At 49.7% G+C, this 25,098-nt stretch overlaps 2 protein-coding genes across 2 annotated transcripts in view; one reads left to right on the forward strand and one right to left on the reverse strand.

Moving 5' to 3' along the window:
* The window catches only part of CHLSN (cholesin), a gene marked incomplete at both ends in the record, with an annotated part of 114,553 nt that overhangs the window by 85,373 nt on the left and 4,082 nt on the right, over nucleotides 1-25,098 (reverse strand). The window lies entirely within an intron of this gene.
* GPER1 (G protein-coupled estrogen receptor 1) lies at nucleotides 1,479-2,606 on the forward strand (the record flags this gene model as incomplete). The annotated part of the gene is made up of 1 exon (XM_080702234.1): nucleotides 1,479-2,606. The coding sequence occupies one exon, from the start codon at nucleotides 1,479-1,481 to the stop codon at nucleotides 2,604-2,606; it is 1,128 nt and encodes a 375-aa protein (XP_080558360.1).

Below are 25,098 nucleotides of genomic sequence, written 5' to 3' on the forward strand. Positions count from 1 at the left end.
ATTTTTTTTTATTATTTTGAAACAGGGTCTCAATAAGTTGCAGAGGGCCTAAGTAGTTGAGGCTGACTGTGAACCTGTGATCCTCCTTTCTCAGCCTCTCAAATACTGGGATTACAAGCATGGGTCACCATGCCGGGCTACATTATTTCTTAAAATAATTACATTTATTTATTTGTTTTTTTTTTTTTTCCCCCAGTACTGGGGATAGAACCCAGGGGCATTCTATTGCCGAGCTATACTCCCAGCCCTATTTTTTATTCTTTACTTTGAAACAGAGTTTCACTGAGTTGCAAAGGGCCTAAGTAACTGAGGCTGCCTTCAAACTATGACCCTCCTGTCTCAGCCTCCCAAATACTGGGATTATAAGCGTACATCACTACGCCCAGCTCATTTACTTATTTATATATTGACGGTTGAACCCAAACACATTCTCTCTCTGAGCTACACCCCCAGTCCTATTTTATGTTTTCTTTTGGAACAGGTCTAAGTTGCTGAGGGCCTCACTAAGCTGCTGAGACTAGTCTCAAACCTGTGATCTTCCTGTCTCAGCCCCCGAGGACTGGGATTATAGGTGTGCGCCACCACGCCGGGTTCTATTTTTATTTTTATTCTTTGTCTTCCATTGTATGCTACGGGGAAAAGTTTCATTTCTGGTACCCGAATCTGATTACTACCAAGCATTACCCAAAAAAAAACCTAATTTTTTTTTTTTTTTTGGTCTACTTTTCACCAGAGAAAAAAGGACTGCTCTGACTCTACCAGGTTTTCCAAATCCACTACCTTTCAGGAAAGCTGGGTTTTTCCCTTCCCATGTTATTTCACTTTCTCACAGCTGCTGAAATAACTTTTATTTCCTGTCCCAACAAATAGTAGTTTTCCTAAGATTCCCATCCCCACTGCCTACGTTACTTCATAAGCCTGCTGTCTGTCCGGAGCCCACTGCACATGCAAATGACTCACAGTCCGTCTCCTCTTGAGCCAGACAGCCAGGGGACTCTTAGGGAAGGAAACAGGCATTTTCACATTTCTTTCTTTTCCTTCAGCTCAAGGACACACATCTCTCCAAGAGGATGAAACAAAGAGTTCTAGCCTCCCTTTAACACTCAGTGAAGCACCACGGCTCAGCTTCTTCAGGAGGCCCGGGCTGCAAGGTGAGGCGAGGTCCCGCCCTGTCTGCCTCCCCTAGGTGCCCAGATGGTGAGTGTGTAGCAGATGCAGCTGCCCCCTGGATGAGCCATGAGCTCCCACCACCAACGAGCGTGCAAAGCTCCCTGCTAGCCAAGAGCCAGCTCCCACCCACTACAGACAGACAGCACCTGCTCTTTCAGCTTTTTGCAACTGACGGGGCATTTCTTGCTTTACAAATGTCTTGCTCAATTCGAAGAGAACCACCGTTCTCACTAAAGATGGAGCCACAGCTGAAAACAGATTTCTGTGACCCTTCTGGCAAATCCTGAAAAGGGCCGGTGGCGAGCGACATGGATGTGACGTCTGCAGCCGATGCCTTAGGCGTGGAGGCTCACGCAGGCACCGTGCAGCCAGCGGCCCCCAACGGCACCTCCCTGGGCCTCAACCTGTCTCACCCGCTGCACAGCACCGCCCTGGGGAACCAGACCGGGGACCTCTATGAGCACCAGCAGTACGTCATCGGCCTCTTTCTCTCGTGCCTGTACACCATTTTCCTCTTCCCCATTGGCTTCGTGGGGAACATTCTGATACTGGTGGTAAACATCAGTTTCCGTGAGAAGATGACGATCCCCGACCTGTACTTCATCAACCTGGCGGCGGCAGACCTCATCCTGGTGGCCGACTCCCTGATCGAGGTGTTCAACCTGGACGAGCAGTACTACGACATCGCCGTGCTCTGCACCTTCATGTCGCTCTTCCTGCAGATCAACATGTACAGCAGTGTGTTCTTCCTCACCTGGATGAGCTTCGACAGGTACATCGCGCTGGCCAAAGCCATGCGCTCCAGCCTCTTCCGCACAAAGCAGCACGCCCGGCTGAGCTGCGGCCTCATCTGGATGGCCTCGGTCTCGGCCACCCTGGTGCCCTTCACAGCTGTCCACCTGCAGCACACGGAGGAGGTCTGCTTCTGCTTTGCAGACGTCAAGGAGGTGCAGTGGCTCGAGGTCACCCTGGGCTTCATCATCCCCTTCGCCATCATTGGGCTCTGCTACTCCCTCATTGTGCGGGTTCTCGTCAAAGCACACAAGCACCGGGGCCTGCGCCCCCGGAGGCAGAAAGCCCTCCGCATGATCTTTGCCGTGGTCCTGGTCTTCTTCATCTGCTGGCTGCCAGAGAACGTCTTCATCAGTGTTCACCTCCTGCAGCGAACGCAGCCAGGGACTGCTCCCTGCAAACAGTCCTTTCGCCACGCCTACCCCTTGACTGGCCACATTGTCAACCTGGCGGCCTTCTCCAACAGCTGCCTGAATCCCCTCATCTACAGCTTCCTCGGTGAGACCTTCAGGGACAAGCTGCGGCTGTATGTGGAGCAGAAGACGAACCTGCCAGCTCTGAACCGTTTCTGCCACGCTGCCCTGAAGGCGGTCATTCCAGACAGCACGGAGCAATCAGACGTCAAGTTCAACAGTGCCGTGTGAGGAGCGTCCCCGGCGGAGACCCCACGTGCTGCTGCTCCGGGATCGGCACGCACCTGGGCAGGTGGGCAGGAAATGTCACGTTCCTCAAGCTCTGTGTCGGGAGAGTCATACCTGCTAGGGCGCCCGTGGGGCTGCTGGGGAACCCTGCTCTGACCCTTTGGCTTGGTCTGACCCAAGCGCTCACAACGGCTCGGGGACTGGCTTGTCACTCGGCTCTCTCTGGACACACTGGGTCCCCGGCAAAAAACAATTTTTGCCATTGACCGACAAGAGCCAAAAGGATGGGAGTGCTCTTGGGTGGGGAGAGGACATCTTGGCTACCAGGTAAATCTGCAACACACCTGTGACGATGGTGAGGAAAAAAGGAAGCCTGGAGACAGAATATGCTCAACAGGTGTATGCAGGATAGGATTTCCATGCCCATGACGTGCAACTCACATGTGCATGCTAACCAGTGCACTGGAAGGTGGAGAGGGAAGGAGAAAAGTGTCTATCTTCACATGCTCAAACACTCGCGTCCCTCTGGATGCTCCATCGCGAGCCCCTGGCTGCACTCATGAGTGCCACCTGACAGCCTGGCACACCGTAGCCAGGAAGGCCCTCCTTTCAAGAAAGGCTGTCCAGTCCACCTGCTGAGATGGCCACGGAGCGCGAACTTGTTTACCACTGTCTCTGCAATGGTGTGGGCGAGAGCTGCCTGCCGCCTAATGGGACGCTCCAATGAAACACTCTGGCATGTGTGTGATTGAAGAATTTGCCTCAACAAAACGAACCTGGTAACAATGAGGGCAACATAAACAACTCTCCTTAAAATGTAAAAAAGAAAGGAAAGAAAAGAAAGGGGAAAAAGCAAGCTAAGGACTGCTGGGAACGTTCAGTATTTGTCAATAAAAGGTGACTTGTACAGATTCTTCCTAATGCTCTAAGGTAGTTCTGAAAGCAGAGGGAGATGTGTGATGGGAGAGGGACTCTCAGAAAGAGCCTGAGAATGGCTTCTTCCTCACCAAGGAAACTATGCCCATGGGTATAAAAACCATGACTATGGGTGTGGTGGTGCATGCCCGTAACCCTAGCACTCAGGAGGTTGAGATAGAAGGATTACAGGTTCGCGGACAGCCTCAGCTACTTAGTGAGGCCCTTTGCAACTCAGTGAGACCCTGTTTCAAAATAAAGAATAAAATAGGGCTGGGGTGTAGCTTGGAGGTAGAATGCTCCTGGGTTCAATCCCCAGTACCACAAAAAGGAGGAAAAAAAGAAAGAAAAGAAAAGGAAAGATAAGAAAAGAATGAATGAATGAAAGGACAGGCAAGCTTGGAACTGGGCATAATGATGCACCCCTGTAATCTTTATTACTTGGGAAGTTGACACTGCCTCTCGAATTACAGGTTCAAGGTCATTTTCAACAACTTAGACCCAGTTTCAAAAAGGCTAGGGTTGTAGCTCAAAGGTGGAACCCCTCTGGGTTCAATTTCCAGTACAAAAACAAGACAAAACAAAACAAGAAAGTAAGGCTTGTCTTTGTTCAGGCCTTTGTAGACTGCAGACTCCTGTCCCTGAAGCACTCAGCTGTTGAGCAGCAGCACAGAGCACACATGGAGAGCTGGCTAGGAGGACTCCCCGCCCCAAGACAGCACAGGAAGAGGCTGACCCAGGTCCCCCTCGCTCTTTCGACCACACTGCCACGTCCAGAGTTCTGCTCTGGCTCAGTAGCTCGGGGGTCTCCTGACATGCGCGCAGAAGCTGACGTGGCAGGGCTCCCGAAGAAGGCAGGCTGGTGTTTAGGTAACCTGGTTCTGGAGACTGAACCCCGGGGCATTCTACCTCCAAGATTTAACACTAGCCCTTTTGATTTTATTTTTTTAATTGGTGCACTGTAGTCCTACATCTTAATGGAGGACAAGGTGATAGAGGCACATATACATACATCACTCAATCAGCCCTTCCCAACTTCCCACCCCATTCCCTCCCTGCCCACCTTTTTTGAGGTACTGGGAATGAGACCAGGGGCATTCTACCTCAGAGCTACACCTCCAGCCCTAATTTTGATTCTTTATTTTGAAACAAGGTCTCAATGAGTTGCAAAGGGCCTAAATCATAGCTGAGGCTGTCCTAGAACCATGATCCTTCCGTCTCAGCCTCCCAATCCCTCCCTTTTAAAAATGTGTGTGTGTGTGTGTGTGTGTGTGTGTGTGTGTGTGTATAAGTGTGTGTGTGTGGGGGGGGGTACTGAGGGTGGAACCCAAGGGCTTCCTACCTCCAGTATATACCCCAGCCCTATTTTATTTGGAAACAGGACCTTACTTAAACCTGTGATCCCAATCTTAGCCTCCCACGTACTGGGATTATAGGCATGTGCAACCAGCTCCAATCTTTCCTTCTAAGCTGCATTATACGGAAGCTCAGGGAAGGAGGCCGGAGAGCTCCCCATGGACTCGAGGTAAAATTGGGTCTACCCAAACCCGGGAAACATCAGTCAAGGGATGAGGCCTTGTTCCTCTGGGGCAGCCCATCCCCTGGGCCGCTGCACCTGGTCTGAGACCTTCTCTGGGCTGCAGCAGAGGCAGCGCATCAGGGCTGATCCATCCTGAGGTCACTCAGAATGGGCCGGCTCCTTCCTGCCACACACTTCCATGCCACCTTCTGTCGAAGCTCCTGACGACCAGGCCTTCCCAAGCAGGCGTGCCACGAGTTCAGGCCAAATGTGTCAGTACCATGCTCCTGTGCTAACCCTCAAAGCCGGCCTGCAGCTCGGAGACCCTGGTGGCAGGAGTGCTGAGTAACGGTGGGGTGGAGAGCTACTGAGTAGGCACAAGGCAGAGGGCTTGACCTAGCACATGGGGTCCATTCTGAGCCAGACACTGGGCCCGGGGCCTGTGAAGTTTCTTTCACCCTGTGGTCCTTGAGCCTATGTCTGTGAAATGGAGAGCTGAGGTCCGCAAGCTCTGCAGGGCTCAGGGCACAGCCTGCCCAGCCCTTCTCAAAGCATTTGTCTAGGAGCTGAGGCTAACCTGATTATTTTTGGCAGGAACACCACAAGATAAAATCAAGGCGTTTTAATTGCATTGTTGCTTCCTGGTAACCCAACTCTCTCTCCACTAATACTGTTTAAACCCTATGAAGAGCCGGAGAATACGTAATTGTAAGCACACAAAAACACATGGTTAGCACTGAATAAGACTCCATCGCTTTCTTTGTGTGTAACGATTAATTTCTTTCTTTTTAGTATTTGAGTATTGAAACCCATGGGCATTCTACCTCTGAACTATACCCCTGGGATACAATACTGTGCCCAGACGGTATGCTTTCAAATTACAAATACCAGAAAAGAACTTCAGTAAAATTTAGAGCTAGCTGGGCACAGTAGTGCAGACCTGCTAATCCCAGTACTTGGGATTAACAGGAGACAGGAGGATCGTAAGTTTGAGACCAGCCTCAGCAAGATCCTGTTTGAAAAAAAATTTTTTTTAAATAATAGTAATGATAAAGGGCTGCAGGTGTAACTTGGAAGTAGAATGCCCTGGGCTCAATCCCAGTACCAAAGCTGAAGTTGAAAGCAATAAATCATTGCCTGGGATCACACAGAAAGTGGCCAAGGCCAGTTCTCTCTTGCGCTGGCACAGTCTTCAGGGAGCCAGGAGACCTGCACAGACCGGACCGGCAGCCTTGGGCCCCTCAGCTGGCGGCTGAGGCCTCACTGTCTGACATATGTGTCAGAAGTGTCCAAGTGCAGAAAGGAAAATGTGCCATCACTGAACGTACTGGGATGCTCAGGGGGATGATGTGCTCAGAACTCTACGAAACAAGGATTACTTAGATAGTCTATGGTGCTGGGGTAGAATAGAAGAAATCAAAGAAATAGGTAGTAAGGACATGTAAAGGAAATATAACTTTAATATGATATAAAAGCCTGGTGCTAAAATTCCTCAATCCTTATTACCCCAGCCAGTCTTCTCTCCCAGGCCCATCACTCCCAAATTCCTGGAAAGTCTATGAATTTTAAAGTTAACCCAAAACTCTAATGGCCCTGTGCACTATTAACTAACTCCCCACACCCTAGTGAAGAGTTTAAGCAAGACAGTGTATCTTGAGAACCCTACAATTTAGGGGTGGCTTCAGCTTATCTATTGATCAGATAGATTACGGAGACCACAATCAGCCTAAGCACCACCATAAAGCATCTTGTGATCACTTAACTGATGTCGCCCTGCCAACCTCCCCATACCCACCTTCACCACATTTCCTTTCATGGAATAGCCAAGAACCCTCCCCAAAATGCCTCTCTCGCTCTCAAGGTGGCCCGCATTCTCTCTTGAACGTGTATCCTTTACTTTCTAAATAAACCTCGATGTCTCTGGCTGGTGTGTGTGCTAAAATTTTTTTCTGCCTCATAAGCCTAGGACCCCACGGGTCTTGAGTTGCGTTTCCTTCTCTCTCACAGGTAATTCCTCAGTCTCTTCTAAGAACCAGCCCTTCTCCTGAGACTGCACTGTCTGCCCTTGACATTAGACTTAATTATGCTCCGCATCCCTGGAAACAGCAAAGACCAACGGTGACGGATGCGTCGGATGCCTGCGAGTCTGCCTCCCCTGTCAGATCAGGGGTGAGGTTGACACCTCTAGGGTTTCTGGCTCCAACTTCCCTTATCAAGAGTTACCAGCTGGGCATGGTGGCTCGGGCTTGTAATTCCAGTACGTGGGAGGCTGACAGGAGGATCGCTGGTTTGTGGTCAACCTCAGCAATTAAGCAAGGCCCTCTGGAACTTACTGAGACTGTTTCCAAATAAAAATAAATAAATAAAATAAGACTAGGAGTGTAGCTCAGAGGTAGACTGCACCTGGGTTCAATTCCCAGTAACACGTACACGTTACCAATGGCCAGGTGCAGTGGTGCATGCCTGTAATCCACTACTTTGGAGCAATTTGGCCAGACCCTCCAAACTTAGACCCTGTTTCAACATAACAAATAATAAAAAGGGCTTGGAGTGCGGCTTGATGGTAGAATGCCCCTGAGTTCAATCTCTAGTACCAAAAAAAAAAAAAAAAAAAAGTTACCAACAGAGATTTGGGGAAGAGCAACTTTCTATCTCTTGATGGCTAATCAGGGAAAAATTCTACTGGACACCTGCCTTCCAGATTTGACCCGCACATCGCTTCTGGACTTTTGGGTTGGTATGGTTTACTACTAGGGATTGAACTCAGGGGCATTTTACCTCTGACCTACTCCCCCATCCCCATTTTTTTTTTTTACTTTGAAACAAGGTCTCGCTAAGTTTCTCAAGGACTCACTAAGTGGCCAAGGCTGGACTGGAACCTGCCATCCTCCTGTCTCAGCCTCCCAAGTACAGGCGTTCACAATCACGCCTGGCACTTCCAGGCTTTGGGGAAGTAGGGAGGCCAGCTTGCACCAGATACAGACAGGGGCTTTCGTGAACGTGGTGATGCCCCAAGGCTCGCCCTCTCTGGTGTCCCTAGCCTCCACCTGGGGTTCTCACGATGTCTCTCACTGACAGGCACAGACTGTGGCCCGTGGCCAGAGAGGGTAGCTGTGGCCTCCAAGCACTCAGCAAGTGCCCTGGAACAGACTGGGTGGAGGGTAGGTAGCACCAGAAGTGAAGGCGAAGGCCCATCAAGTGGGATGGGCCACAGGCCCAGTGCGGTTCTAGGAAGGCCCTTCCACAGCCAGGCACGCATGGCATGTCAAGGTGGTTGAGGGGACAGGTTCCTGGCTTCCTGGGAAGACCTGAGCCAACACACAAACTCATACAAAAAGGCATGTGCACAACGGTAGCCTCAGCCTCCTCACCAGCCAGGCCCGTGCTGTCAGGAACTCGTCAGCTGCTGAGTTCATCGGCTGCTGCCATTGTGCAGTGGGTGGGGACCCCAACTGCGAACAAAGGTTTCAACACAGGCTCAAAAGTGCACACAACCTGACTGCGTTCCTGCCCCCTAGCATGGGTGGAATAAAGCTGAACTTTATCGCAAGAAATCAGCTGCTGGGCCCTGGATTGGTCCCAGCTACGTGCCAGGAGTGGGCTCTGCTGGGCACCAACATGAGCTGATGTGCAGCTTCTCCAGGAATAAAACAAGCTGGGCGTGGTAGCGCACACCTGTGATGTCAGTACGTGGGAGGCTAAAAGGGGAGGATCTCAGGTTTGAGGTCAGCCTCAGCAACTTTGTAAGACCCTTAGCAACTCAGTGAGACCCTGTCTCAAAATGAATACACAGGGCTAGAGATACAATTCAGTGATATAGTACCTCTGTTCATCCCCCAGTAACAAACAAACAAACAAACAAACTCCCCCAGAAATGAAAAAAAAAAAACAAAAAAAAAAATACGGGTTAGCCTGCTTCACCTCCTACTCCTGGATTACATCCTCAGGAACTCAGTCTGCTGAATCCAAAACAAACCACCAAATTCCAGATGTCTCCACCCTCTCCCAGGGAGCCTAAGGGTGCTGGGGCCCATGGAGCAGCCTACACAGATCTCGCAAAGTATCTGGACTCCCAGCCCGGGGAGGCAGCCAGCCACCACCTTCTGTGTGGACAGCACACACATCACCTTAGGGGCACAGAAAATCTAAAAGGAGCTGCGTATCCCAGGCCAATTTCCAGAAGGTAGCTAGAAACATGTCAGGCAAGTGTGTGAGAACCTTGGGGGGTAGGGGGACACAACCTGTCCCCAATAGCCCTCCACTGCAACACTCACTAAGACACATGCCCACACAGGGGGCTGAGATGGGAGGACTGCAGGTTTGAGGCCAGCCTCAGCAACTTAGTGAGACCTTAAGCAACACAGGAAGGTACTATTTCAAAATAAAAAATAAAAGGGGCTAGAGGTACATCTCAGGGGTAGAATGCCCCTGGGTTCAATCCCCAGATACAACAAAAAACTAAATTAAAAACAAAACAAGTGGCTAGAGACTGAATGTCCCTGGGTTCAACTGAAGGAAGAAAGAAGAGAGAGGCACAGAGGGAAGAAAGACGGCAGGGAGGTAAAGACGCGCGGGCCCAAGCAGAAGTTGCCACCGGAAGTCACTGTCACCTTTAAAAACACAAGGGTCTTGCCGGGCGCGGTGGCGCACGCTTGTAATCCCCGCGCTTGGGAGGCAGAGACAGGAGGATCGCGCAGGTTCGAAGCCAGCCCCGCGCGCTGGCTTAGGAGACCCTGTTTCCAAATAAAAATGTAAAAAATAGGTCTGGGAGTGTAGCCCGGAGGTAGAAGGGCTTCCAGGAACCCCAGTACCACCAAAAAAAAAAAACAAAACAAAACAAACAAAAAAAAAACACAAGGGTCTTATTTCTTCAGTAAAAAAAAGGGGGGGGGATTTCAAACCGCACCCCACCTCCCATACACCTGTTTTTTAAACTTAAATAATGGCTAGAAGTCAGACATGACATCAGCAGCATCAGCAAGAACTCTGAAGAAGCAGATGGACAGCAATTCTCCCTTGCCCCAAAATACACCGGGAGGAAGGAAATCCCCTGAAGCAGCGAGCTCATGGAGCATGGCGCGTGTGTAGACGAGTGCAAGCGGGGAGACACGCAGAAGAGCCGCACACTGGCACAAGCCTGGGACGGCGAGAGCCTCACCTCCGTGGGCGTGTGGTCCCGGGGCTGAGCCTGCCCAGCAGCTCCCAGCAGCTTAGCACCCAAAAGCCTACAAACATGTTGGGCTTCCTCTGCCCCAGGGTGGACAATTTTCCCTTAAAAACTCAGTTTCAGTCCATCTCAGTACAGCATGCATATAATCCCAGGACCTGGGAGGATGAAACAGTAGGAGGGCAGGTTTGAGGCTAGTCTCAGGAACTTAGCAAGACCCTGTCTCAAAAAATAAGAAAAGCTGGGGGTGTAGCTTGGAGGTAGCATGCCCCTGAGTTCAATTCCCAGCATCAATCCCCCCCAAAAAAAGTCCCCAAAGTCCAAAAAGGCTGTCTGGACCTCGGGACAGTTCCAGTCTTCACACTGCTCATCTGGATAAGCTAACAAAGGGGTAGCTGTGGTTATGTTTGTCTGTCTCAAGGAAGAGTTCAAAGACAGGAAGAAAAGCAGAAAATGCCACATATTAGATTTCTTACCAAATAAGCGTCACAGGGAAACTCAATTTATATGCATGGCAGCAGCTCTAACCTCCGTCCCTAGTTCCAAACCCAGGACGCCTCTTCAGACATGCCGGCGACAAGGCACCAGCGGGGGCTGGGACGGAGGCTGCGGCATCGGGACCCAAGGGCGGCGGGCTGAGAGCTCAGGACTGCCCAGGATGCCCGCCTGCACTGTTCTTCACACGCAGGGACCTGGCACGCAGGCGCACCTGGCTCTAAGGCCAGGAGGAGCACAACCGGGCCAGACCACACCCATGCCATGGGTACCACGAGCCTAGCCTAGACTCACACGCACACCCCTGGCGTCACCCGCAATCCATCCTGATTGCCTTGGGCCTTGTGCTCTGGGAGGCAGGGGCACCTTCCCACACAGTGTGACTACTACAGGCCACTCCGAGGTGCTTCTTCCTTCCTCCTCCTCCTTTTTTTTTTTTTTTTTTTTTTTTAATTTGGAAACAGGGTCTCCTAAGCTGCGAGGCTGGCTACGAACCTGCACGATCCTCCTGTCTCTGCCTCCTAAGCGCAGGGATTACAAGCGTGCACCACCACACCCGGCCTTTTTTTTTTTTTTTGTATTGGGGATAGAATCCAGGGGCCTTCTACCTCCAGGCTACACCCCTGACCTATTTTATATTTTATTTGGAAACAGAGTCTCACTAAGTTGCTGAGAGCCTCACTAAGTAGCTAAGGCTGGCTTTGAACCTGCACGATCCTCCTGTCTCAGCCTCCCAAGTACTGGGATTACAAGTGTGTGCGAAGCAAACCTCAAATCCTTCCCTGGTCAAGGCACATTGCTCTGTGAACCGCAGCCACTCAAGTTCACCAGCACGACTGATACTGAACCATCCATGAGTCACTAAGGATGATGAAAACCTCGCCTAGTGGGGGGGACAAAGGGAAGGCCACACTGTGCTAGGGCTGAAGTCTCAGGCTCTGGGTTGAAGATTTCTGGCAATGGAGGTGTGAGAGAAGAAGTTAACTGCATTGGCTTAAGGAAAACCCAGCTCCTGGGTGCCATCAACACAGTGCTGGATAGAATGGCTATCACGCAAAAAAGTGTGTTGTGGGAAATCTGTGGCCAAGAAGGCTGTCACCACAAAAACGCTCCTTCCTTTCTTCTTTTTTTTGAAACAGGGTGTTGCTAAGTTGCTGAGGTTTCTGCTTGGTTGCTGAAGCTGGCCTCGAACCTGGTCCTCCTGTTTTAGCCTCCCAAGAGCTAGGATTACAAGTGTATGACACCACACCCAGCTTACCCTCCTTTATTTCAGCTTCAATTTCCAAAGGTCACTGTGTCACCAGACACCTGCAGGCCGAGCCGCTTACAGTCTGCCTTTTCAGTACACAGGAGACTCGGGAAATGCAGACCAGGCCTTCGCGCTGACTCCCCACGTGCAAGTGCCGCACAGCCTCCCATGTGCTCTGTGGGGCACTGAGATGGCCACGGCCGCCCCACTTCACAGACAGGACGCGGGCACAGAGGGGACTGCCTCTACCTGGAAGTGGCATGGGGTGGGCTCCCACGGACCACACACACCAGAGGGAGGCAGGACAGCAATGGAAGGGCTACCTGGCCCTGGTCTATGACCCTACTAAAGGTCCCAGCTTAGATCTCTTGTTACCTGATGGCTAGTCCCATCCTGATACTGCTGTGTTCCTGGTCATGATACCCAACAGTGGGCAGGATGGCGGGCAGTCACACTCAGGACCTGCCCAGGCTCAGCTGCAGGACCTGGCTACACTCCTGCACTTCTAGCTGGGTCACAGGGCCAGGCCCTGCTTTGAGGCTACTCTGCTGTCTTGAGTGTGGGAAGGGCTCTATAAGCCCATGAATGGCCTGGAAGGAGAGGCCAAACTGGACTATCAGCACCCAGGCAGGGGCTCAGCACCAACTTTCATTTACTAGCCTTTAAAAATTTAGATGAAGTCAAAGCTGGGCGTGGTGGCACACACTCGTAATCCCAGCATTTGGGAGGTGGAGACCGGAGGATTCTGGTTTGTGGACAGCCTCAGCTGCTTAGTGAGGCCCTTTGCAACTCGGTGAGACCCTGTTTCAAAAATAAAAAAGACTAAAAAAATAGGCTGGGGGTATAGTTCAGAGGTACAATGGCCCTGAGTTCCATTCCCAGTACCGCAAAAAAAAAAAAAAAAAAAAAAAGTATGCATATAGATGAAGTCAGGCTTGATGGTACATGCCTGTAAACCCAGTACTTGGGAGGCTGAGATAGCAGGATTGCAGGTTCAAGGCTAGTATCTTAGCAAGACTACCTCTCAAAATAAAATTAAAAGGGTTAGGGATATAGGTCAGAGGTAGAGCGTCCCTGGTTTCAATTACCAAGAACACACACACATACACACACTGCTAAGCCAGGCATACTGGTACACACTTGTAATCCTAGTACTTGGGAGGCTGAGACAGGAGAATCACAAGTTTGAGGCTAGCTTCAGCAACTTAGAAAGACCCTGTTTCAAAATAAAAATAAGGTCTGGGGGTGCAGATCGATGGTAGAATGCCTGAGTTCAATCCCCAGCACCACACACAAAATTTGTTTTCATGAAACTGGGTACAATGGCATAGGCCTGTAATCTCGCTACTTGGAGGCTGAGAACTGCAGGTTCAAGGCCAGTGCACAGTAATTTAGTGAGGTTCTGTTTCAAAATGAAAAGGGCTGAGGGCTGTGGGGGGGACGCTCAATGATAGTACATCATACATATATAGCACAAAATGAGAGCCCACCTGCCCGAGAAGCCGCTGCCTTCTCAAGAGCTCATGTGTTCCGATACCCACACCCTCTCAGCGTGGCACTGGGGCAAGTCAAGGTACAGTCCTCCTCCAGGCAGGTACATAAGTGCTCCTGACATGATGGCTTCTCTGAGAAGTCTAAACGCCATGTTCCGGGAGCACAGTCAGTCAAGCTAGACCCTGTCCGTGCTCCTAACAGCAGGAGACACGAGCTCTGTGCCTGGGAAAAACATCTTCAAAGCGCCAACTGTTTTCCCAGCTGCGGACGCTCCACCCTGGGAAATCTTTCCATGCCATTACAAGAATAATTCTGAAACGACTGCACAAATATGCAGTCTAATCCGTCCATTCTGGTATTCTAGAGTCAAACTGGAGAACTCCCTGCAGTGACTGTCTGATCGGGCAATGCCACTTGCCATCACTAAAGACTGCGCTGACAAACCGAGCTTCCCCAAGCAGATGCAGCGCCGGCCACCAAGCTCAGCACTCAGAGGCTTGCTCTGGGCTGTGAGAGTAGAAGCAGTCTCAGCACGGGGTAGAGCCAAGAGCCGGACGTGGCGGTGCACGTCTGCGAGCCCAGTACTTGGGAGGCTTAGGGAGACCACGGGTTTGAGGCCAGTCTTGGTAATCTAGCAAGGCCCTGTTTCAACACAAAAACAAACAAGTGGACTAGGAAGCCAGGCGTGGTGGCGCACACTTGTAATCCCAGCGTTTGAGAGGCTGAGACAGGAGGATCCAGGTTCATGGCCCACTTTAGCTACTTAGTGAGGCCCTTTGCAACTCAGGAAGACCCTGTTTCAAAATAAAGAAAAAGCCGGGCGTGGTGGCGCACGCTTGTAATCCCTGTGCTTGGGAGGCAGAGACAGGAGGATCGCGTAGGTTCGAAGCCAGCTGCGCTGGCTTAAGAGACCCTGTTTCCAAATAAAAAATATAAAATGGGTCTGGGAGTGTAGCCCAGAGGTAGAAGGGTTTCCAGAAACCCCAGTACCACCAAACAAACAAACAAACAAACAAATAAATAAATAAAATAGGGAGGTAGAAAGACCCTGGGTTCCATCCCGAATACCTGGGGGGTGGGGGGGAGGACAAAATGAAAAAAAAAAAAGAGACTAAGAGTGTAGCTCAGAGGTAGAATATCCCTGGGTTCAATGCTTAGTACAAAAAAAAAAAAAAGACATGAAAAATGCAAATACTACAATAGTTCAAAACTTCTTGACACCTGGGAACTTCTAGAAAATTATAATCATCAAAATGGTTCTTTTCCTATTATACTCATTTCTCACCCAGTTTTCTTTGGTTTGGTTTGGTTTGGTGTGTGTGTGTGTGTGTGTGTGTGTGTGTGTGTGTGTGTGTGTACTAGGGATGGAACCCAGATTATTCTACCTCTGGACTACATTCCCAGACCTATTTATTATATTTTATTTGGAAACAGGGTCTCACTAAGTTACAGAGGGCCTCACTAAATAGCTGAGGCTGGCTGGGCGTGGTGGCGCACACTTGTAATCCCCGTGCTTGGGAGGCTGAGACAGGAGGATCGCACAGGTCCGAAGCCAGCCTCAGCTACTTAGTGAGACCCTGTTCCCAAATAAAGTATAAAAAAGGTCTGGGAGTATAGCCCAGAGTTAGAAAGCCTCTGGGTTCCACTCCCAGTACCACCAAAAAAAAAAAAAAAAAAGAAAAAAAAAAAGCTGAGGCTGGCCAAAACCCCAATCCTCCTGTCTCAGCCTACAAGTACTGGGATTACAAGTGTACACTACCACACCCAGCCTGAAAATAAAATTTTTAAAAGGGCTGAGGGAGTAGCTCGTAGGCATAATGCCCCTGGGCTCAATCCATAGTACCAAAACAAAACAAAAAAAGTGCATCAACAAGAGTAAACAGCTGCTGCTAATAAAACCAGAGAGGAGCTTCCTCCAACTACGAGGGCGAGGGAAGGGCTGACTTTCACAACGTGGCTCATGAAGGCAGATCCACCTTAAAGCAGCAGGAAGGGTCCCTCTCCCAGCAATGCCACCAGAGTCTGCAAGAATAACAGAAAGCCACAAAGCTGCCCTTTGACCGGGAAGGCATGGCTCCCAAGTCAGCCAGAAAGTACCTGGGTCTCCGGGTGTGGGGTGGGACCTCAGTGGGCCTAGTCCTGGGAGGCCAAAAAACACAAATAACTCAACTGAGAAATTCACGAAATACAACAGGAAGACAAAGCCTCTTAGCATAAAAATATGTTTTCAAACCAATATGAAGAAAAAAGATTTACAATAGAGCTGTTTAAAAAAATACTACAGAAAGCATATGTACGTGGAAAAAGAATGGCCAACAAGCAATATGTGCATGGGAAATGTCCACTCACGGGAACAATCAAAGAAACTGACACGAGCTGGGAGCGACGGCCGTGCGTGTGATCCCAGCACTTGAGAGGCTGAGCAAGGAGAATCACAGCCTCAAGACTAGCCCAGCCACTTGGTGGGATCCTGTCTCAAATTAAAAGATAAAATAGAGGGCTGTTGTAGTTTATAGGTAGAACAGCCCTGGGTTCAATCCCTGGAGTCAGGAAAAAGAGAAAGAAAAAAGAACTAAAATGAAAGTCACTGGAAAACAAACATTTATACATATAGAGCCCAGGCTGATGTGAGCCAGAAGCACTGTCACGTAGACCGGCTGTGGAAACCCAGAGGAGGCCCCACATGCGAGCGTTAGCTGCAAGGTCCCTCAGAGGGACCTCGGAGTTTCTCCTGCCCATTTTTATTTTCTAATTATTTTTGCATTGATCATGTAAAGCTCAGGAAAGACAACAAACATTACTTTTTTAAATTACATTTTGCTGAGTTGTTTTCTGTTGGCCACAGGAAGCAAAGCCTAAAAGCCTCCCCCCAGCTGAGCACAGCAGCAGTTAAAACAGCAGCATTAGCCTGGCATGGTGATGCATGCCTGTAATCTCAGCACTTGAGAGGCCGAGACAGGAGGATCACAGGTTTAAGGACAGCCTAGCAAGTAGGGAGACTTTCATTAACCCAGTGAGATACTGCTTCCAAATTAAAAAAAAAAAAAAAATAGGGCTAGGGGTGTGGCTCAGAGGTACAAGGCCTCTGAGTTCAATGCCCAGTACCAAAGCAAACAAACAAAACAGTAGCATCAGCCAGGCCTGGTAGAACATTCCTATAATCCCAGTACATGGCAGAATGAGATAGGAGGGTCACAGGTTTAAGGCCAGCCCTGGCAATTTAATAAGATCTTATCACAGAATAAAAAATAAAATAGGGCCAGGAGTATAGTTAAGAGACAGAAGACTCCTGAGTTCAATCCTGAGTGAGTCAGTCACTCACACACACACACACACACACACACACACACACACCCTAGTGCTGGCTGTACAGCTGTATTTTGGAGAATGAGGGAAGTGGATTCTGTTTTCTTTGGCCCAGAACAAGATGTCATATTTCCATGACAGCAAAGAAAACTGGTCAGCCTTCAAGTCTTCCACAATTCTTGACATCTCGCTAACAGGCTGAGGAAACCCACCTCTGAGCCTGGAGAAGCGGCACTGATGCTGAGATTGGTGGAGAACACAGGAAGGCTGGCCTGTTGGCGGGTGCACGGCCCACCTCCACCTGCTCACCCGGAATGCAGCCAGACAGGACAGCACCCACGAACACGGCACACCCGGCCACATTAACCATGAGCACAGTTGGAGGCCCCAACACGAGGCTAGGAAAATCCCCCAAACTAGGCCACCTGGCAGTTGCTATAATTGATAAAGTCAATAGTAGCCAGGCATGGTGGCGCATGCTTGTAATCCCCGCGCTTGGGAGGCTGAGACAGGAGGATCACACAGGTTCGAAGCCAGCCTCAGCTACTCAGGCTCTCAGCAATTTAGTGAGACCCTGTTTCCAAATAAAATATAAAATAGGTCTGGGAGTACAGCCCGAAGGTAGAAAAGCCCCTGGGTTCCAACCCCAGTATCACCCCCCCCCCAAAAAAAAAGATAATAGTACATGCCACCAAAACCTGGAAAGGCCAGAGCTTTAATTTTGCCTCCGCTATATCTTAGGACAGAAGCCAGCTGTCCACTTACAAATGTGAGCACCATGACTATTCACTAAAACAAAACCTGACAATACCACAGTCTGGTGAGGTGGCCTAGAAACTGGGCCTCGCACTGCTCAGAGCGGGACTGTGCCGTGGGAAAGTTGCTGAGGCTGACAAAATATTTTTCTTTTTTTTAAATTTTTGTTACTTTTTGTTTTGTTTGGGGTAAGTAGGGATTGAGTCCAGGGGCATTCTACCTCTGAACTTCACCCCCAGCCCTTTTCATTTTTTTGTTTTGAAACAGGGTCTCACTAAGATGCTGAGGGTCTTGCTAAATTGTTGAGGCTGGCCTGAAACCTGCAATCCTTCTGTCTCAGTCTGCCAAGTACTGGGATTACAAGCATGTGCTACTTTGCCTAGTTATAATTTCTTTAAAAATTAAATATATGCAGGCACAGTGGCACCTGCTTGTGTTCCCAATCCTTAGGAAGATGAGACAGGTAGATCACAGGTTTAAGGTCAGTACACAGTAACTTAATGAGACCCTGTTTCAAAATAAAGTTGCCGGGCGTGGTGGCGCACGCTTGTAATCCCCGCGCTTGGGAGGCAGAGACAGGAAGGAGGATTGTGAAGGTTCGAAGCCAGCAGCGCTGGCTTAAGAGACCCCGTTTCAAAATAATAATAATAATTATATGTGTGTGTGTGTGTGTGTGTGTGTGTCTGGGAGTGTAGCCCGGAGGTAGAAGGGCTTCCAGGAACCCAAGTACCACCAAAATAAAGTAGAAGCCAGGTGTGGTAACACAGGCTTTTAATCCCTGTACTTGGGAAGCTGAGACAAGAAGGATCACAGGTTTGAGGACAAGTCTCAGAAAGTAGTGAGACTCTCATCAACCTAGACAGATGCTGTTTCAAAATAAAAATAAGAAATAGGGCTGGAGGTATAGATCAGAGGTAGAATTTCCCAGGGTTCAATGCTCAGTACCACAGAAAATAATAATAAAAATAAAAATAAATAAAATAGGGCTGGTGATGTAACTCAGTGGTAGAGTCCCTCTGGGTTCAATCCATAGTATCACACACACATACAAAAATTAAAATTTAAAATTAAATATACATATATATACAACCCAGAAATTTAGTCCTTGGTACTTACACCAGAAAAATTAAACCTTATGGATGTGAATATTTATAGCAGGTTTATTCACAAAACAACAGCCAAATGTTCTTCCCTCAATGGACAAGTGAGTGAAGGGTTGCTAGTGAGTCTAGTTTTTTATCTTGCTATGGAAACTTACACGTGTGATAAAGTGCATAGAAACACACACACATATGCACGAGTGTGTGTAACATGAGCCCTCTGGGCTGCAAGGCTATCGTGTCCTGGCTTTGACACTGTGGCCTATGATGCTGGAGGAAACTGAGCGAAGGGTACCCGGGGCCTCCCTGTAAGCTGTTTTGTAACTTTCTATGAATCTACAAGTGTTTCAGAAATATACTTAAAGCCGGGTGCGATGGTGCATGCTTGTAATTCTAGCACTTGGGAGACTGAGACAGGGGGATTGCAGGTTCAAGGCCAGCCTCAGCAACTTTATGATGTTCTCAGCAACTTACTGAGACCTATTTCTGAATGAAACATAAAATAGGCCTGGGGGGTGTGGCTGGAGATAGATGGCCCTTGGGTTCTATCCCCAGTACCACACACACACACACAGAAAAGATACACTTAAGCCGGACATGGTGATACACACTTGTAACCCCAATACTTGGGAGGCTGAGACAGAAGGATCATAGGTTCAAGGAGAGCCCCAGCAAGTAATGAGACTTACCAACCTGGCAAGGTCCTGTTTCAAAATAGAAATAAAACAGGACTGGGGGTGTAGCTTGGAGGTAAGATGCCCCTGGGTTCCATCCCTAGCACCACACACACACTTAAGGGAACATGTGCTGGATGGCACAGCTGTGCCATGCCCCGTGCTGCCACCGTGCAGCCGCAGCTGAGCAAGGCAGCCGCTGCCCAGGCCTCTGCAGGCACAACGCCCTGCTGGTGTCTAGCGTGGAGGCAGCCAGCTTCTATCCAACTGGACACTCCATCCGTGCCATCAGATGTCGCCACGCCCCTGGAGGGTACAGAACAGATGGAATGAAAGCTGGAGCGCTGCAAGGAGCCTAGTGGTTCCTGGTCATCTCCACTGCCATTGTAATCCTCTCCGGCATCCCTGGAAAGACCCTTTCTCAGCACTGGGAGGCTGCTGGTCCTGGCGCCAGCCAGCTGGTCTTCTCAGAGCCTCCTCATCCCAAGTCCTGTCACTTCTGCTCGTGGGCACCAGTCTGGACACGTCGCCCCAGGTCAGGACAGCCCTCCAAGTGTGTGCAGGAGGCTGGGTGCAGGACGCATGGTAGTCACTGCCAGATGCAGGTCGGCTCTTCTCTCCATGGCTCCGGGGACATGGGAGCAGCCAGCACCACAGCATCCTGGCCAACCACTGGCTTCGGTCCTCCAGCGTCGCCAGCCTTCAGACTCCACGAAATGGCACCCTCTGGGATCCAGGTGGGGTTCCTCTGCTACTGGATGTATGCTCCCTTAACCAAGCAGGCTGTCGCCAGGTCCATCAACAGCCTCTCTAAGAGAGGAGAGGGGCCACGGGGCTGGGCACATTCGGGCCCCCACCCTGCCCGTCTCCTGGGAGAGACAAGCAGAGGTTCTGATCTGGGAAGGGGGGGGGCACAGGCACCAACCTCTTGGTGTTCCACCTCTCGACACAGACACTGACGCACTTCAGAGTAGCTTCCACTGTGCCCACCAACACTGTGCTCCTTCCCGCTCAGCCCTCTGCAGGGCATGCCAGTGACACACGGCTCTCACTTCCCACAGTAAGCCTGGAGGCCTGTCAACCTCCCCAGGGCGCGCAGCCACACTGCCAAAGCTATAGCCCACATGAGGGGCTGGCCACCCACAAGTCCCCCAAGCTTTCACACTGAGGAGACTCAGAACAACAAGAACCCTGCCAGGGAGCACGGCGAACCCGGCTGCGGGCAGGTGCGAGGCCAGGAGTACGCGCGGCTGGCTCTGGTGGGCCAGGCTGACTGGATAAGGCCGTGCCAACCACCGCCCTGTCGAGTCCCATCTGCCAGCTACTTTGGCAGACAGACTTCCAAATGGTCACTGTTTAGTAGTTCCTCACAACATTAAACCTGGCCAGGTTTGGCGATGCACACCTGTAATCCCAGTGCTAAGGAGGATGAGATGGGAGGATTGTGGGTTCAAGGTCAGCAGGCAGTAACTTAGTGACACCCTCATTCAAAGCAAAAAAATAAAAAGTCCTGAGGGTGTAGTTCAAAAGCAGAATACCCCTGGGTTCAATCCCCAATGAGACACACACACACACACACACACACACACACACACACACAAAGATAAGACCAGGGGGGAGCCCTAACAGAATATCAGACACATTTTTGGCACAAGTACAAGGAGAGACTAAAACATAGCTCATGAGTACGTCATTTCTCTATCCCGCAAATGTATACATGCTGTTCATCCACTGATTCCCTTGCCATTCTGTCTAAGGAGTAGCCACCTTGCTACGTGAACGGATGCAATAAATAATTCTTATCCTCTGTCAGCCACATTTGATTTCTACCCTAAACAAGTGAAAGGATCCACCGAGCCAGTGACAGTCCCTAAAACCACAATGAGAAGCTGTATGCTAACGTTAGGCTGGGCGTGGTGGCACATGCCTGTAATTCCAGTACTCAGGAGGCTGAGGCAGGAGGATGGCAGGTCTGAGGCCAATATGTGATAACTTAGTGAGATCCTTTTTCAAAACTTAAAAATAAAAGTAAAAATGGCTAGAGTTATAGCTCACTGGTAGAGCACTTCTGGATTCAATCCTAGTACACACACACACACACACACACACACACACACACACACTCCAGTTTACTATGTCAATTATACCTCATAACACTGCTTTTAAAAAACCACACACAGGCTGGGCGTGGTGGCGCACGCTTGTAATCCCAGCATTCAGGAGGCTGAGACAGGAGGATCAGGGTTCACAGACAGCCTCAGCTACTTAGTGAGGCCCTTTGCAACTCAGTGAGATCAAAATAACAAAAAAAATAGGGCTGGGAGAGTAGCTCAGAGGTAGAATGCCCCTGGGTTCAATCTCCAGTACTTGAAAAAAAAAAAAAAAAAAGCCAGTGGCACACACTTGTAATCCGAGCATTTGAGAGGCTGAGACAGGAGGATCACAGTTTGCAGACAGCCTCAGCTATGTAGTGAGGCCCTAGGGGTGTTGCTCAGAGGTAGAATGTCCCTAGGTTCTATCCCCAGCACCACAAAAATAAATAAATAAATAATAAATAAATAAATAAATAACTATACATAAACCGGGCCTGGTGGCACTTGTAATCCCAGTACTTGGGAGGCTGAGACAGGAGGATTGCAGGTTCAAGAACAGCCTCAGCAAGTACTGAGACTCTCGTCAACTTAGCAAGACCCTGTTTCAAAATCAAAATAAAAGAGAGGGCTGGAGGTGTAGCCTGGAGGTAGAATGCCCCTGAGTTCAGTCCCCAGTACTACAAAAAAAATAAAAAGTAAAAAAAAATTAAAAATCACACACAAGACACCACGATACCTACAAAACAAGCCAAAATTAAAAGTGACCCTACCAAGTGCTAGCAAATAGGCAGACCACTGACCCTTTACGTGCTGCTGGTGACAACACGCAATGGCATAGCTGCTTTTGAAACTAGTAGTGTGTCACCCTTAAAGATGTCGCAAAAGAAAGCCATGCTCCTTTGGTGCCCTTGGTCCCCAGAAGCAGGCCTGGACCTAGTATAATCACCTTATCCCAGTGCTAAATGCTGAGCACTGGGACACATTCTGCAGAAAAGGGTGCATGCCTGGATGCTGGGACAGCTCTTCCTTGGGATGCTGGCCATACAAGGGACAAAGAACACTGCAAGTTAACAACGCCATTGCTTCCACTGACTAACCTAGAAACCCTTTTCCTGGTGGTAATGGCTCGCGAGCCCAGAACACCGTGGAGGGTATGTGTCGCTTGTCCAGTCAGCTGCCACTGGACAAAGCGCTGCGAGGGACACAGCTGCTATTGGTCCAGCCTTTCACCACTAAATTCTTGGAGCAGTTACCAATTGCTTATAAGCTTTCCCCAGTAAACCATATGCTATCTCTGGGCATTTTCTTTGGCTTCTCAGCAACCTACCCCACTGCCCTGGCACAAGCAGGCTGTGGACCCGACAAGCAAATTCTCAGAAAATCGCATGCATACTTACTGTATGACACAGGAACTCTGGTCCTAGGAATTATGGAAGAAATTAAAGCATAGGAGGACTTAAAAGATGTCCACAACATGTTCATAACAGCTACAAACCAGAAATGACTCCAAGTCCTAAAACGGGTACACAGATAAAGAAATTCATGGTAATTCTATGCAGTGGAGTGGTGCTTTCCATAAACATCAAAGACCGAAGGGGAAGCTGGGCACAGTGGTTCAGGTCTATATCACAGTATTTGGAAGGCTGAGACAGGAGGATACAAGTTCTAAAGGCCAATCTTAGCAACTTACCTAGACCCTGTATCAAAATAAAAGGGCTGGGTAGCCCAGTGGGGTGGTTCAAGACTGTAATCCCAGTACTTGGGAGGCTGAGACATGGGGCTCACACGTTCTAGTATAGCGTCAACAAGTAGTGAGACTCTCATCAACCTAGTGAGACTCTGTCTCCAAATAAAAATAAAATAGGGCTAGGAGTGTAGCTCAGAGGTAGAATGTCTCTGGGTTCAATCTCCAGCAGCGCGCGCGCGCGCGCGTGCGCACACACACACACACACACACACACACACACACACACACCTGAAGGACATGAGAGGAAACACCATTAGCAACTGAGCCAAGGAGAGGAGATCTGGCCCTACAAGCCTACCAGTTTGTAATTCCAAGTGGGTGACAACCTAGTACTGAGTAGAGGGGGCAGGCAGAATTCCACCAAAAAGCAATTCAGCATCCCAGGGAACTGTTTGTAACGACTAGCAGGCACTTGCCCCCAAGGGTATAATGACAAAATCCAGCCAGAGCAGTCATGGTCCTTGAGGAAAATACCACTGGTGTGAAGTATTTTGGCTCTGAGCGAATTCTCAAGGCCATAAAGTTCACGACCTCATTTTGATGATTTTAGAAAAACTGAAGGCCTAATGTCTGTGTAATTCACATGTGACTTACTTTCAAAATTACAAGGAAGGAAATCGAGAGCCATTAGTCCCTCACTTCCACACAGAAGACCTCAGCCCAGAGGCCTGTGGGTGAGAAAGCCTGTGTGTGGGACCCTGGAAGGCAGATGGATTAAAACGGCACACATATTCTCAAATAAGAAGGCCGGGTGTGGTGGCGCACGCTTGTAATCCCCGCGCTTGGGAGGCGGAGACAGGAAGATCGCACGGGTTCGAAGCCAGCCTCAGCTACTTAGTGAGGCTCTCAGCAACTTAGTGAGACCCTGTTTCCAAATAAAATATAAAATAGGTCTGGAAGTGTAGCTTGGAAGTAGAAGGCCCCTGGGTTCCATCCCCAGTACCACACACACTAAACAAACAAACAAACAAACAAACAAACAAACAAACAAATAAATATAAAGCCAGGCGTGGTGGTGCACGCCTGTAATCCCAGTACTTGGGAGGCTGAGATGGGAAGATCGCAGGTTCGAGGCCAGCCTCAGAAACTTGGTGATACCCTTAGCAACTTAGACTCTGTTTCAAAATAAAAATAAAGGGTTGGGGATATAGCTTGGATTCAATCCCCAGGACAAATAAAATCCAAACCTCCAGAATAAATAAATAAATTAATTAATTAATAATAAAATAGGGCTGGGGGTATAACTCAGAGGTAGAGTGCCCTGGGTTCAGTCTCCAGTAACCCCACCCCTGCCCCCACCCCACCCCCACGAAAGCAAGAGAAAAGAGAGTGAGTGTCCTTCCAGGATCGCCTTGTCACCGCACCCAGCCTGCCATTCCCGCGGTGGGTCTGGCCACGGCTCAGCTGCTCGCCCATCAGCATCACTGATGTTCACATTGCAAGTAGATGCCAATGAGCACGGGGTACTCCTTATATGGAGCTTCACCCACAGCTGCTACGCAGGCCACACTGACTGAGGACCAGCCAGCCCGCCAGCAGGCAAGGGCGGGTGTCCGTAAGGACAAAGGCAGCCAGAGGCAGGACGCCAGTGGGCCTCCTATCACCAGCTGGCAGGTGACCCAGCACCAGCAGAACACCCACGCTCTGGCCCTGGGCACCTGAGCGCTGCTGAGGACCCAACACTGGCCAGCCAGGTGCAGCAGGACACACAGGTGATCCCAGATACTCTGGAGGCTGAGGCAGAAAGATCCCAAGTTCAAAGCCAGCCCGGGCAGCACAGCAAGACCCTGTCTCACAAAGAAAAAAAAAAAGGTAGCCCACCACACCTGTAATCCCAATACTTGGGAGGCTGAGACAGGAGGATCGCAGGTCGGAGAGCAGCCTCAGCAACTCAGCAAGCCTGTGTTTCAAAACAAAAAATAAACGGGGATGAGAGTGTAGCTCAGAGGTAAGATCCCCTGGGTTCAACCCTCAGTACAA

Source organism: Muscardinus avellanarius (assembly GCF_963383645.1).
Source record: "Muscardinus avellanarius genome assembly, chromosome: 10".
Classification (NCBI taxonomy): Eukaryota; Metazoa; Chordata; class Mammalia; order Rodentia; family Gliridae; genus Muscardinus; species Muscardinus avellanarius.